Raw genomic sequence first — 12,751 nt, 5'->3', positions numbered from 1 at the left:
TTTTTCATATTCACTTCAACTGCAACGTCTTTGAGATTCATCCCCTTTCTCTACCCACTCAATTTTCTGTTCTTTTCTTTTTCCTTTTTTAAAAAAATACACAGGGAAGGAGGGTGGTGGTGGCTCATGCCTTTAACCCCAGCACTCTGGAGGCAGAGGCAGGCTAATATCTGTGAGGTCGAGGCTAGCCTGCTCTACAGAGTGAGTTCCAAGACAAGCTCCAAAGCTACACAGAGAAACCCTGTGTCAAAAAAACAAGAAAAAAAAATTACTTAGAATTAACTAAAACCCAAGATGCTGAGATTTTTCTCCTAAGGGAATTTTCTTGATAGAATCATTTGAAGTTGGAAGCCCCACCTAAACTCACACATTTTGTGGTGTGAGAATACCCCTTACACATTAGCTGCATCTTCTGGTGGCAGCCTCTATAAAGGACATGGAAGAAGGAAACTCTTTCATCTTTGCTATTTGTCCTCTTGCCCTGCTCTCACTGGCCAGTTCATCCCTTCACTGGTATAAGAGCCTTTTTTGGGGTGGGGATTCCAAAGTACACTGAAGACCAGCTGAGACATCCAGTCTTGCAGACTGAACAAATGCTCTCACTCTTTTTCTCTCTGTTTCTCTCTTTCCCTCTCTCTCACTCTCTCTCTGCCCCTTCTCTCTTTCTCTCTCAGCCCTCCTCTCCCAGCCCTCCTCTCTCTGCATGCACTCTCTTCCCGGACCCTGCCCTCTAATTCTGTAGGTGTGTGCCTAATCATTTAGTTTTGTTCCTCTAGATTCAGAGTGGATACCCCACTTAAATCTTGGGTTTTAGTTAATTCCACGTGTGGTCAAATTGACAACCAGGAATAGTCATCATTATGGCTTCAAACTTTCCCACATCCATGTCAACATATTCATTGTTCTAGTCTTGTTTATGTAACCATTTCTATGAGAGACTGCTTCACAGCAGATTTCCTAGTATTCTGGCTCTTACTATCTTTTCTGACACCTCTTCAACAATATTTCTAGAGCCATTGCAAATATTGTGAATAGAACAGCAAGGGAAACATAAATTTAGTAAAAATCATTTATTCATTGAAGTAGTTTCATGTCTTCCAATAGAGACTGAAAGAAAGAATGGGTGGGGATGGGTGAATAGACAGCTCCACTCTCTTGTTTGGGTTCTATGTTTCCTTCCAGAATTCTTCAGTTGGATCAATCTCCAGTTGTTCATATGGTGGTTTATATGATACTGATCCCTTTATGTAACACAAATCTTAAAAAAAAGTCTTACTAAAAAACAACAACAACAACAACAAAAAAAACAACCAGAGCCGGACATTGGGGTCAAAACTGAAAGCTCAGAGAAGCAGAGCAAGCCAACTAAAATTCTAATCTCAATCTTCAGTCTCAAGACAGTGAGTTCCTGTTTCCTCATGCCTTAAAGAACTTTTTCTGCCCTGCCATCTTACTTCCTGGGATTAAAGATGTGTGTGCTTCCCAAGCCAAGGCATGCAATCTCAAGTGTTGGGATTAAAGGTGTGTGCCATCTCGCCCAGCTCTGTTCTCAATGTGGCCTTGAACTCACAGGGATCTCTGTTTGCAGAATGATAGGATTAAGGGTGTGTGCCATCACTATCTAGGCTCTATGTCTAATAAAGTGGCTGGCTCTGTTCTCTAATCCCCAGATAAATTTTGTTGGGGTGCAATATATACCACCACAGTGCCCCATGTTTAATCAACTGTGATTTATTTCCCATTCTATTGATGATGAGCACTGAAGTTGTACTTTGGCTATTGTGATAAACACTTTATTTGTATGTAGGATACATATGTGCATGGTCCATATGTGTTTGAGTGAGGGCAGAGAAGCATGTCAGATGTCCTGCTCTATTACACACCAGGTTATTCTTTTTTCATTTCTTGTTTTTATAATTTAAAATTGTTTTAATTTTACAAACCAACCACAGTTTCCCCTCTCGCCCCTTCTCCCTCTTCCCACCCCCCACCCCCAACTCCCATCCAGTCCTCAGAGAGCGAAAGCCTGTCTTGTGGAGTCAACAAAGTCTGACACACCATGTTGAGGCAGGACCTATCCCTCCTCCCTGCATTTGGGCTGAGCAAGGTATCCCACCATAGGGTATGGGCTCTAAAAACATCCAGTTCATGCACCAGGGATAAATCTTGGTACCACTGCCAAGGGTCCCACAAACAGATCAAGCCACATAACTGTCACCCACATTCAGAGGGCCTAGTTTGGTCTCATGCAGGTTCCCCAGCTGTCTGTCCAGAGACTTTCACTGATTACCTTCAGCTGTCTCTGTGGTTTTCCCATTCATGATCTTCATCCTCCTTGCTCATTTAATCCTTCCCCCTCACTTCAACTGAGCTCCAGGAGGTCAGCCTAGTGCTTGGCTGTAGATCTCTGCACCTGCTTCCATCAGTTACTGGATGAAGGTTCTATGATAACAATTAGGGTAGTCACCAATCTGATTACAGGGGAAGTCCAGTTTAGGGACACTCTTCACTATTGTTTGGAGTCTTATCTGGGGTCCTCTTTGTGGATTCCTGAAAATTTCCCTCGCATTAGGTTCTCCCTAACCCCATAATGGCTCTCTCTCTCTCTCTCTCTCTCTCTCTCTCTCTCTCAAGATATCTTTTTCCTTGCTCTCCCTCTCTGTTCCTCCCCCAACTTGACAATCCCATTCGCTCATGTTCTCCTTCCTCTTTCTCTTCACCCTCTCAATTTACTCAGGGAATTTTATCTATTTTTCCTTTGTAGGGTGATCCATGCATGTTCCTTTTAGGGTCCTCCTTGTTACCTAGCTTCTCTGGGATTGTGGATTATAGCCTGATTATCCTTTCCTTTACATCTAATATCTACTATGAGTAAGTACACACCATGTTTGTCTTTCTGTTTCTGTGTTACCTCACTCAGGATTTTTTTTTTCTAGTTCCATTCACTTGTCTGCAGATTTTATGATGTCATTTTGTTTTTAACCACTGAGTAATACTTCATTGTGTAAATGTACCACATTTTCACTATCCATTTTTTTGGTTGAGGGGCATCTAGGTTGTTTTCAGGTTCTGGCTATTACAAATAAAACTGCTGTGAACATAGTTGAGCAAATGTCTTAATGGTGTGATTGAACTTCTTTTGGGGATATGCTCAAGAATGATATTGCTGAGTCTTGAGGTAGATTGATTCCCAATTACCTGAGAAGCTGCCATACTGATATTCAAATTGGCTGTACAAGTTTTCACTCCCACCTGCAGTGGAGGGGTGTTCTCCTTACTCCACATCCTTTCCAACATAAACTGTCATAAGTGTTTTTGATCTTAGCCATTCTGAAAGGTATAAGATGCTATCTCAGGGTCATTTTGATTTGCATTTCCCTGATGGCCAAGGTTGTTGAACAATTCTTTAAATGTCTTTCAGTCTTTTGAGATTCTTCTGTTGAGAATTCTGTTTAGATCTGTACCCCATTTTTTATTTGGATGTTTTTATAAGAGGGACTAGTGTCTTGCTCTGAGGCTTTTGGTGGGTTGGGCAATTAGACTTATTAAGAACAAATATACAAGGAGGTACTGGACTACTATGTATATTTGGAGGGCAAGTGTAGAGTTATAAGAAAGTGAAAGAGTGAGATATTTCAATTAGAGGATAATGATTATGTATTTGGGAGCTATTTATTTTGAAGAAGTGTTATAATATAGAGACTCAAGATGAGGGCAGTGTGTCACAGGACTATAGTCAAGGTCACCTGGATGACTGGGGGAAAATGAAGGAATAGAATGGACAAAGGAACAGTTTATTTTGGGAAGACAAACTAGAAGTAGCCTAGTAGTCATAACAAGAAGCTGAGTTGAAAAGCAGTCTTTGTCTTGCAATCCTTCTCTATTGTTATTTCATATGTCCCTTTAATCTAACTCTATCCCTACTTAAAAACATTCTGATAGTGTAAAGGATGAACCTAGAACCCCATACATGGTTAGGCAAACTCTCTACCACTGAGCTCTACTCCCAGCCTTCTTTCTTGGGCTTTCTCAACTAGTTAGGTCAGTTTTACCTATGTTGTATGCCAAACAACAACTTCTAAATATCCTTTCCTTTTTCGTCGTCTTTTTCAGACAAAACTTTATGACTCAAGCCAAGCAGGTCAGTTATTCTAACCTTTCAAACATATGCTCCATGCCTTTGACCTAAGCAGACTCCCAAATGTGCCTTCCATTTTTATTATAAGTTATGAACATAAACTGAGCATGCTCAGGAAAGTATTTCTTGATAATGTATGTGCATGCTTGTTAAGTAAATAAAAGGCCCACATGTCTGCTTTATAAACAGCTGCCTGTCCTGCCTACCTGTGTCAGGTGTGAGTCTATCACCACCGTTATTTCTTGACCATCCTTGCTTTGAGTTTGCATTTGACTACATGTGCACTCACTGCATCCAGTCACCCTGCGCTATCTTCTACCATGATTGTTTAATGTTGGCCTCTGTCTATCCCTTCCTTGTCTTCCACCATACATATGTTCTCTAGCCTCTTGAGCTTTCAGAGTTCAAGTAAAACACAATCAAATGCCTCTCCTCTTGCTTTTCTGTGGTCATCCGTCGTTTAATCCACTAATGACATCTGTCTTCTAGATTGCCCTGGAGTTGGGGATATAATCCTAGCATTGGCAGGAGGCAGGGTTATTATTAGGAGGCCAGCCTGGATCATACAATGAGTTTCTGTATAGCCTGGAAAATAGATAAAGATTCTGTCTCAAAACAGACAAATATTCCCAAAATAATAATAAAAAGTTCTCCCCTTCTTTTTGCATTTTCTGTTTTATTAGTAGAAGCTCTTTTAAACAAAATCTCAGTTAAAACCCTGTCAGTGGAACAGGTAATTGTGGAACTATTCTTAGTATGATTGGTCCCTCTAAGGTTGAGCCATAAGCAACTTTAATATCTGAATGTTATGGTATAAAGGGGGACCTTGTTGACTTGATTGCTCCTTCATGTTTCTCTTACAGCCAACGTTCCTTATATGCACCTTCAAACTCTCTTGCTCTGATTTCTATACCAGCCACAGGGCTGCAATCAGTTTCATACAGCCCTCAACAGCCTTGCAGAAGGATGAGTTGACCCTTTATACCTTAACTTCACCTGTCAAGTTGGTCCTGTTGGTACAGAACCCCTTTGGGCTTTCAAGTGTGACACCCAGGCAGAAGGTGTCTGTGCCACTCACGACAATCCATGGCCAAAGGACATGCACCTCCATATCTTTCCCTAGGAAAATGGCCTCAATCTGCATTCTACCAGGTTCTCTGCTTTCCCTTAGGCTCAAATATCCAGGTACCTAATGACACTGACTCAGCTGCATAATGCATCACTTTCCAAGGCATCTTCTCACTCTCGCATCCCTCTTCCCTGCCTTCTGGACTTACCCTCCCAGATGCGCTTCATTGAAGCTTTATTTATGTATTTTTTTTTTTTTTTGAGGAATGAGTCTATGCTATCCTCTAACTTAGGAAAAGCTTTTCCAAGGCACCCCAAAGTTTTTTCTTGGTTTTCAATCATTGCTCTGGAATAAAATGAGGCTATGATAACTGGCTGAGGTATATCCACCTAAGAACTGCTAATTAGTCAAAGGGCTGAGCAGACAACTTGCACTTAAGGTGCTTAAATAAAATTTCAGAGTATAGAACTTCAAGTAGGGTATGGACATGAAAAACAAAGATTTTTTTTGGTGGGGGTATAAAATATGAAACTTCTTAGAGAATGTATTTGTCCTAGTTTGGAGTTTTGCCTTTAACAACAAATGAGTGATCAGATTTAGGTCGCTAGGGCTTTCTATCTCCACAGCCTCAGGCAGTTTAAGAACATACACCATGAGTACTTGCCTCATCGTTTCTAAACTGGTAATTGTCATGGTTCCTTTAAGAAGCAAGCGGATACCATGGAAGACAGCAGTCACCTCCTACGCCCTACGCCTCCAGACGCCCAGGAAACATCTTGTGTGTACTTAAGCTGTCTCTGACACACATAATTTCTTTTTCATTCTTGACTAATCAGTCTTGTTTGCCCCATTAGCAAAGAGAACAGTGTATTTTTGAACATAAAAGATTGGTAAGAAAAGCAAAATAAAGACTCCTACAAAAAAAGTAAAATCTAGTGTAAATCTGCACAAATAGCAACAAATAGAAGATGGGGAAGGAGGGCCCAGGAGTTTCAGACAGGGGGTATTTATCAAGTACTGGCTGAGGATCTAATCCCTTTGTGTGTTTGAAGATGCTTTCTTCCAAGTTCTGGGCATTTAGGGGTTAAGGGTAGTGGCTGCAATCCTCCTGCTTGGGAGAAGTGGGATTAATTTTGATATTTCAGGATTAAGGTCAGTTTTATCAACAGGCTGCCACATTCTGTCTACATCACTCCCCGATCTACTAGCACCCTACTTCTGATCTTCAAAACCTCCTTGGGCTTCTATGGAATATCCTCAGAGATCTGCTCTAAGACAAAGATGACTCATTCTTAGCCTTTCTTTCTACTAGACTCTAAGGACACAGAAGAGAGAAAGAACTCTATATCACTCTAAGAATGTCAGAATGATTGTGAAGTTAGCCATCCCATTCAGCACACAGCATGTACAATCTTTTTTAAAGGACCTGGAAGCTTTCCCAAGAGATTGAATCTATTTCCTTATCTCTTGGCCATGGACTGGACTGATATGAGAGTTATGTTGGCCAATATCATGTGGTGGAAGTGAGAAGTCTGGGTCTCAAGAAGATGTCAACAAACTCTAAACAGCTTGCTGTAGAAGGGAAGGCCATATGGAACCAGAGGAAGTCTCAGCAATAGATGGCCAGTTGCTACCCAGTGGGTCCACAGTTGACACAATCATAGACCAGCCAAGATTAGAACTCTGCCAGGCTTAACTCAAATGCCACACCAAAGAATTGTGAGTTAAATAAATTATTTCCTATTTTAAGGTACAATATGTTATATAGCAATTGCTAAGAATTCTTAGCCTTCACTATATTCCTCAGATCATGTTGCCTCAGATCAGGTTTTTTGTATCATTAATAGTATTGGCAAAAGTAAGGATTCTAGTCTGTGTTTGGAAACAATTATAGGATAGCACCATTTGTTTCTCACAGAAGCACATAACATGTTGCTCCTGGTGTGGGAACATGAATGATGGAAAAAGCAGTACTTGACTTTAATGACATTTGGGTGATTGTAAGAGACTGACTAAACTTTTGTTTGTTTGTTTATTTGTTTGTTTGTTTTTCGAGACAGGGTTTCTCTGTGTAGCCTTGCGCATTTCCTGGAACTCGCTTTGTAGACCAGGCTGGCTTTGAACTCACAGAGATCTGTCTGCCTCTGCCTCCCAATTGCTGGGATTAAAGGCTTGCGCCACAAACCGGAGACTAAAAACTGTAAAATGTAGCACATTGATACAGTTAGAAATCATGGCTATCTGTAAGTAAAAAAAATATAAAAAAATAATCTAAATAAATTGTGCAAATATCATGTCATATAAATAATAGTTCTATTAAAATGAGAAAAGAATTTCTATGCCAGTTTACTATTTGTTTTTATCTTGTCTACCTTGACATAGCTTTACAATGTTTTAATGTTTTATCTTATATTTTCTATTAATGAAATAACAATATTGTTTATTGTAGCTATATTGCTTTAATACATGAAACTAGAGTTCAGAGAAGTCCTATGTTGCTTAATAGTTCATTCACAACTTACTGCTGGGTAGTAGGGAATATGATGTCTTCTGCAAAAAAAAATTTTTTTTGTTTGTGGGAAGATATAGTTGTGGATGAGGGAGAAGGTAGGTAAGACTGGAGCTCCCCCAGGAAAGCAATACACTTCAGCAGTCTTACAACTTGACATGTGTTATCTTGCTCTCCCCTGAGGAAAGACAGGGATTTAGTGCTAAGAGTACATGTCACAGAAGAAGGATGGACTGAAAGAACATGAAGTAAGTTACAGGTAGCACATTTCTCCAGGGCAGGGTTTAGGGGAGAAGCATGGGGAATGGTACAAATTTCAGAAAGGGGTTGTCTTAGTTGGAACTCCCTTACACAGAGATGCCCAGACAGAGGATTATGGCAGAGTTCATATGAGCAGGGTTGTGGGAAAGAGACAAAAAAAAGCAACCAATAAAGAAAGGTAAGGTGATATATTTTGCACCTCATTAAAGCTTATTTGGAGATCAGAGGACAGAGCCAGCCACTAGTTTAGACATAGAGGCTAATCACACAATAAAATATTTAGAAACAGTAAAATATTGTAGCAAAATTACTCATTATTTTTTTTAGACAAGTTTTTACTGTATAGGCTAGGCAGGCCTTGAACTAAAACTCCTCCCAATTCAGCAGGCCATTCCCTAGGATTCTTGGATTAAAGGTGTGAGCTACCACACCCAGCTAAGCAGTGACTAGGGAAACCTTGTGGAGATTTGCTTGTGGAACTTGGCCTCACAGTTAATTCAATCTTCCATCCATTTAGAATATATCTACAGGAACTCACCAATGGAAAGTGACTTGGAAGAAGTAGGCGTGGTCTTTGGAAACTATAAGAGGACACTCCAAGAACCAGCCAGGTTCACTCTTCACCAGACCAGACAGAGTGTGTTTCCAAACATTCTGGCTCCAGAGACTGCTAGATCTACCCACACCTTGAGGATTGGACCCCAGAGCTGAACTGATATTATTCTGTCCTGACTCAAGATTGCTGAGCCCAGAGACAAGTTGTGGAGAAATGGAGTCAGACATGTCACAAGCCTTCCAGGAAGAACTCACCTGCTTCATCTGCCTCAACTGCCTTACAGACCCAGTCACCATAAGCTGTGGCCACAGCTTCTGTCAAGCCTGCCTCCACCTTTCTTGGGAAGACATCCAGCTTCCTGTCCATTGCCCTATGTGTAGGGAACCATCCGAGCAGAAGGACTTCAGAAGCAACACTGTTCTGAAGAAGCTGGTGTCCATTGCCAGACAAGCCAGCCTCATGAAGTACCTGAGCTCTGAGGAGCATAAATGTGTGACCCACAAGGAGACAAAGAGGATCTTCTGTGTTGAGAACAGGAGCTACCTCTGTCAACTTGACTCTGACTCCCATGAGCACAGAGGTCACCAACACGGTCCCATCGAAGTAGCTGCTGAGGAGCAAATGGAAAGACTTTTACAGCAAATGGCATGTTTGTGGGAGAAGATCCAAGAAAATAAAAAGAATACAGAGGCAGACAGAACAATTGGATAAACTACTTACATGGAGAAATGTCAGCAGAGTACAGGAATGTGTCCTGTCCCATCAAGAGAAGAGCAACATATGAGTCTATGCAAAATGAAGCCAAGTTTTAGAGAATCTCAGAGAAAGAAATGATGGCAAAAGAGCAACAGCAAGAAAGTATCAAGCGAGCAACCAACACATGAGCTACTGCTCCAGGGTTTGGATGACATGTTCAGGAGGAGTGAGTCAATGCAGCAGCAGCTGAGCATGCCCCAGACTCTGAATCTAGAGCTCAGCTCTCTACCCATCAGTGGACTGACTGAAAGGTATAGCCACTTCCTATTCAAATTTGTCTTTAAATTTACAAGCATATGCCCTAACAATGTGAAGCTCTTCAATGTCATGAGAAGATGCAGCTTCAGCCCTCACGGTGAGGATAGATCTGTGGATTCTGCTAGATCCTATTTGGCTTCCTGGGGATCAGACTGCTTCATCGAAGGGAAATTTTACTGGGAGGTGGATTTGAACAATTCCTCCTTGGACTGGGCTGTGGGGGCCTGTAAGGATTCCTGGATAAGCAACAGAAACCAGCTCATTGAATCTGAGGGTGCCTTTCTTCTGGTGTGTGTGAAGGAGGGTGATCATTACAGTCTCCTCACCACATGCCCAGTATTCCAGCACTATATAGGGAGACCACTGGGTCGGATTGGTGTGTTCCTCGATTGTGAGGAGGGTAGTTTAAGTTTCCTGAATGTTGCCAAGAGTTCTCTCATACACAAATATGCTCCTGGCACCGTCAATCCCTCTGTCAGGCCTTTCTTCTCCACTGGCCCCATGTGATCCTCGGAAGATGTAATCCCAGGACATTAGTGTTTTTAGGTATTTCTTAATGTAATGTTACCTCATTTATTGTTGTTAAATATTAAAATGCTACTAAATGAAAAATGAAGAGTATTTTCAATTTTCTGTCCTCAGCCATGGAGTGAAGAACCTGAACCCTAGATCAGTAGTTCTCTGTCTGGTCCCTTTCATGCCAGGGTTCTTGTGGCGGTGTTTTATTTGTGCTCTGATAAATAAAGCTTGCCTGAGAATAAAAGGAAAAAGCCATCCACTATATGAAACATAGAAATCAGGCAGTGGTAGCATATGCCTTTAATCCTAGTACTGGGGAGGCAGAGATTCATCCAGATTTGTGAGTTCAATGCCACACTGAGAACGGTGCCAGGTGTGGTGTTGCACACCTTTAATCCCAGCACTAGTTAACCATAGAGGTCTGCAGGTCTGTACAGAGAGACAGGAAGTGATAGAGCTGGTCAGAAAGAGGAAGTGATGTAGCTGGGCAGAGAGAGGAAGAAAGATGGCAGGGCACAGAAAGGTATAAATGGCATGAGGGGGCAGGAACGAAAGAACAGTTCAACTGAGACCCTCAGGGGTGAGGACTCAGAGGCTTTCAGTCTGGGGATTCATGGAAACAGGATTGCCTCAGGAGCTGGCCATGGCTTGTTCTGTTTCTGTGATCATTCAGCTTTCACCCCAATATCTGGGTCTTCTTTTTTTTTCTATTAGGAAAAGCATTTACAATTTGTGCTACATGTTCTGGCGAACACCAGGAAAATCATGCACTATTGACATTAAAAATATATGGATGCTTGAGTGTGGCAGTGCACAGCTGTCATCCTAGTACTCCAGAGACTGGAAAGAAAGTGGGAAATCCAAGGGCAGCATGGGTTATGCCTTTCTCATAAGAATGACGCATACTAAAACTCTGGTGTTCAGCAGAAGCAGTAGAAATTGGCACAATCACTTTAGTAAACTATCAAGATCTAATAAAGCTAAACATGTCTACACCCTATGACTCAGTAATGCCATTTGTAGGTATCTGCAATACATACAAAAATACATACTTTTATTCACCAAGAGACATGTATTAGCATAGTCATAGGCAACAATGTTCATAGCAGAGCCTGGGGAGATGGCTCAGTGAATAATAGCACTTACTGAGCAAGCACAAAGATCTGAGTTCAAATCCTCAACACCCATATAAATCTAGGCAAGGCTTCTCATGCCTTTTACCTCAGCATTGAGTGTTGGATACAAGCATGTCCTTGGATCATGCTGGTTAGCTCTCTAGCCAAAATGTAGTTTCAAGTTCAGTGAGAGACTCTTTATCAAGGGAATAACCTGGTGTGTAATAGAGCAGGACATCTGACATCCTTCTCTGGTCTCACCCAAATACAATATGCCCATGCACATTTGTATCATATATACAAATAACGTGTTCATCACAATAGCCAAAGTAAAACTTCAGTGCTCATCATCAATAGAATGAGAAATAAATCACATTTGATTAATCATGGAACACTATGGTGATACATTGTGCATCCCAATAAAACGTATCTGCGGATCAGCAGAGAGATCCAGCCACTAGATTAGACATAGAGGCTACATAGTGATGGCACACACCCTTAATCCTTTCACTTGGGAGAGACAGATGGGTCTGGATCTCCATGAGTTCAAGGCTACACTGGGAACAGAGATAGGTGTTGTGGCACATGCCAACACTTGAGATCTCCTGTGTTTGCTTGTGAAGCACACTTGCCTTTAATCCCAGCACAAAGATGGAGGGAAGATGGCAGGGCAGAGAAAGGTATATGTGGTGTGAGTATACAGGAGGTCTCTCTCTTGAGGCTGAGGATTTTGTAGATGTAAGAACGTGGCTATAGGTTGTTCTGTTTCTCTGATCTTTCAGCTTTCACCCCAATATCTGGCTCCAGGTTTTTTTTAATTAGTAATAAGACCATTTAGCAATTTGTGTTACAGTTAAGAGCACTGGCTGCTCTTCCAGAGAATTTGGGTTCTATCCCTCACTCCCACATTGTAACTCACTACCACCTATAACTCTCGTCTTACGGAATGCAACACCCTTTTCTGTGGACTACAATCATACACATGATGTATAGACATTTGTGCAGACAAAACACACATACACATAAAATAATTTTAAAAGAAGGATGAAAGATAGAAATGCACAGGAGATTAAGAAGAAAGCCTCTTTCCAAGAAGACATGGGGCAACCTTTGATTTTGTGTAGGAGGGTCTTTTGCCAGTGTCTGAATGAAGAAAGGAGATTTTGCCTTTCCAGTGTTCTGTTGTTATATTACTAATACATTTCTTGGGTTGCTATATTATCTGCAAAGCATCATTTCTGGGACATCTATCTTTCATTAGCCAGAAGTAGATGACTGCATGAAAGCTAAGCCTGGACGAATGTAATTGTCAAAGCAAATATGCTGCCCAGAGCATCTGAAAGCAAACTGCCTGCACTCATCTTTCCTGTGAAAACCCACTCACTTTGGCTGAGAACAGATGGAGCTTGGTACATTCTGCACAGCCTGAGTATTGACCCCCCATCAGTTCTGACATATGCAGTACATAATCACCTCTTCTGTTTTTTAGCACCCTCTATATTACCATGATTTTATGAAATAGATGTGTTCTTGCTGTTGCTCCTTTATAAGAGGGTAAAAATCCTGCAAT

General features: G+C 41.4%; 1 protein-coding gene across 1 annotated transcript; it reads left to right on the top strand.

Annotated features, from left to right (window-relative positions):
• Window positions 1-8,721: 8,721 nt before the first annotated feature.
• Window positions 8,722-10,054, top strand: LOC114703660 (tripartite motif-containing protein 43B-like). Its single transcript, XM_028884498.2, has 2 exons — window positions 8,722-9,186; window positions 9,451-10,054. Exons 1-2 carry the CDS (start codon window positions 8,747-8,749, stop codon window positions 10,052-10,054), a joined length of 1,044 nt encoding a protein of 347 aa, XP_028740331.1. The 5' UTR covers window positions 8,722-8,746.
• The last annotated feature ends 2,697 nt before the right edge of the window (window positions 10,055-12,751 follow it).

Source organism: Peromyscus leucopus, chromosome 4 (genome assembly GCF_004664715.2).
Source record: "Peromyscus leucopus breed LL Stock chromosome 4, UCI_PerLeu_2.1, whole genome shotgun sequence".
Classification (NCBI taxonomy): Eukaryota; Metazoa; Chordata; class Mammalia; order Rodentia; family Cricetidae; genus Peromyscus; species Peromyscus leucopus.
Note: the sequence above shows the minus strand (reverse complement) of the source record. Positions and strands in the feature narration are given on the sequence as shown.

Coding starts and splice junctions, on each gene's coding strand:
- LOC114703660 (XM_028884498.2), top strand. CDS start 8,747: ATGGAGTCAGACATGTCACAAGCCTTCCAGGAAGAACTCACCTGCTTC. Junction 9,187..9,450: donor TTACAGCAAATGGCATGTTT/GTGGGAGAAGAT, acceptor TGACATGTTCAG/GAGGAGTGAGTCAATGCAGC.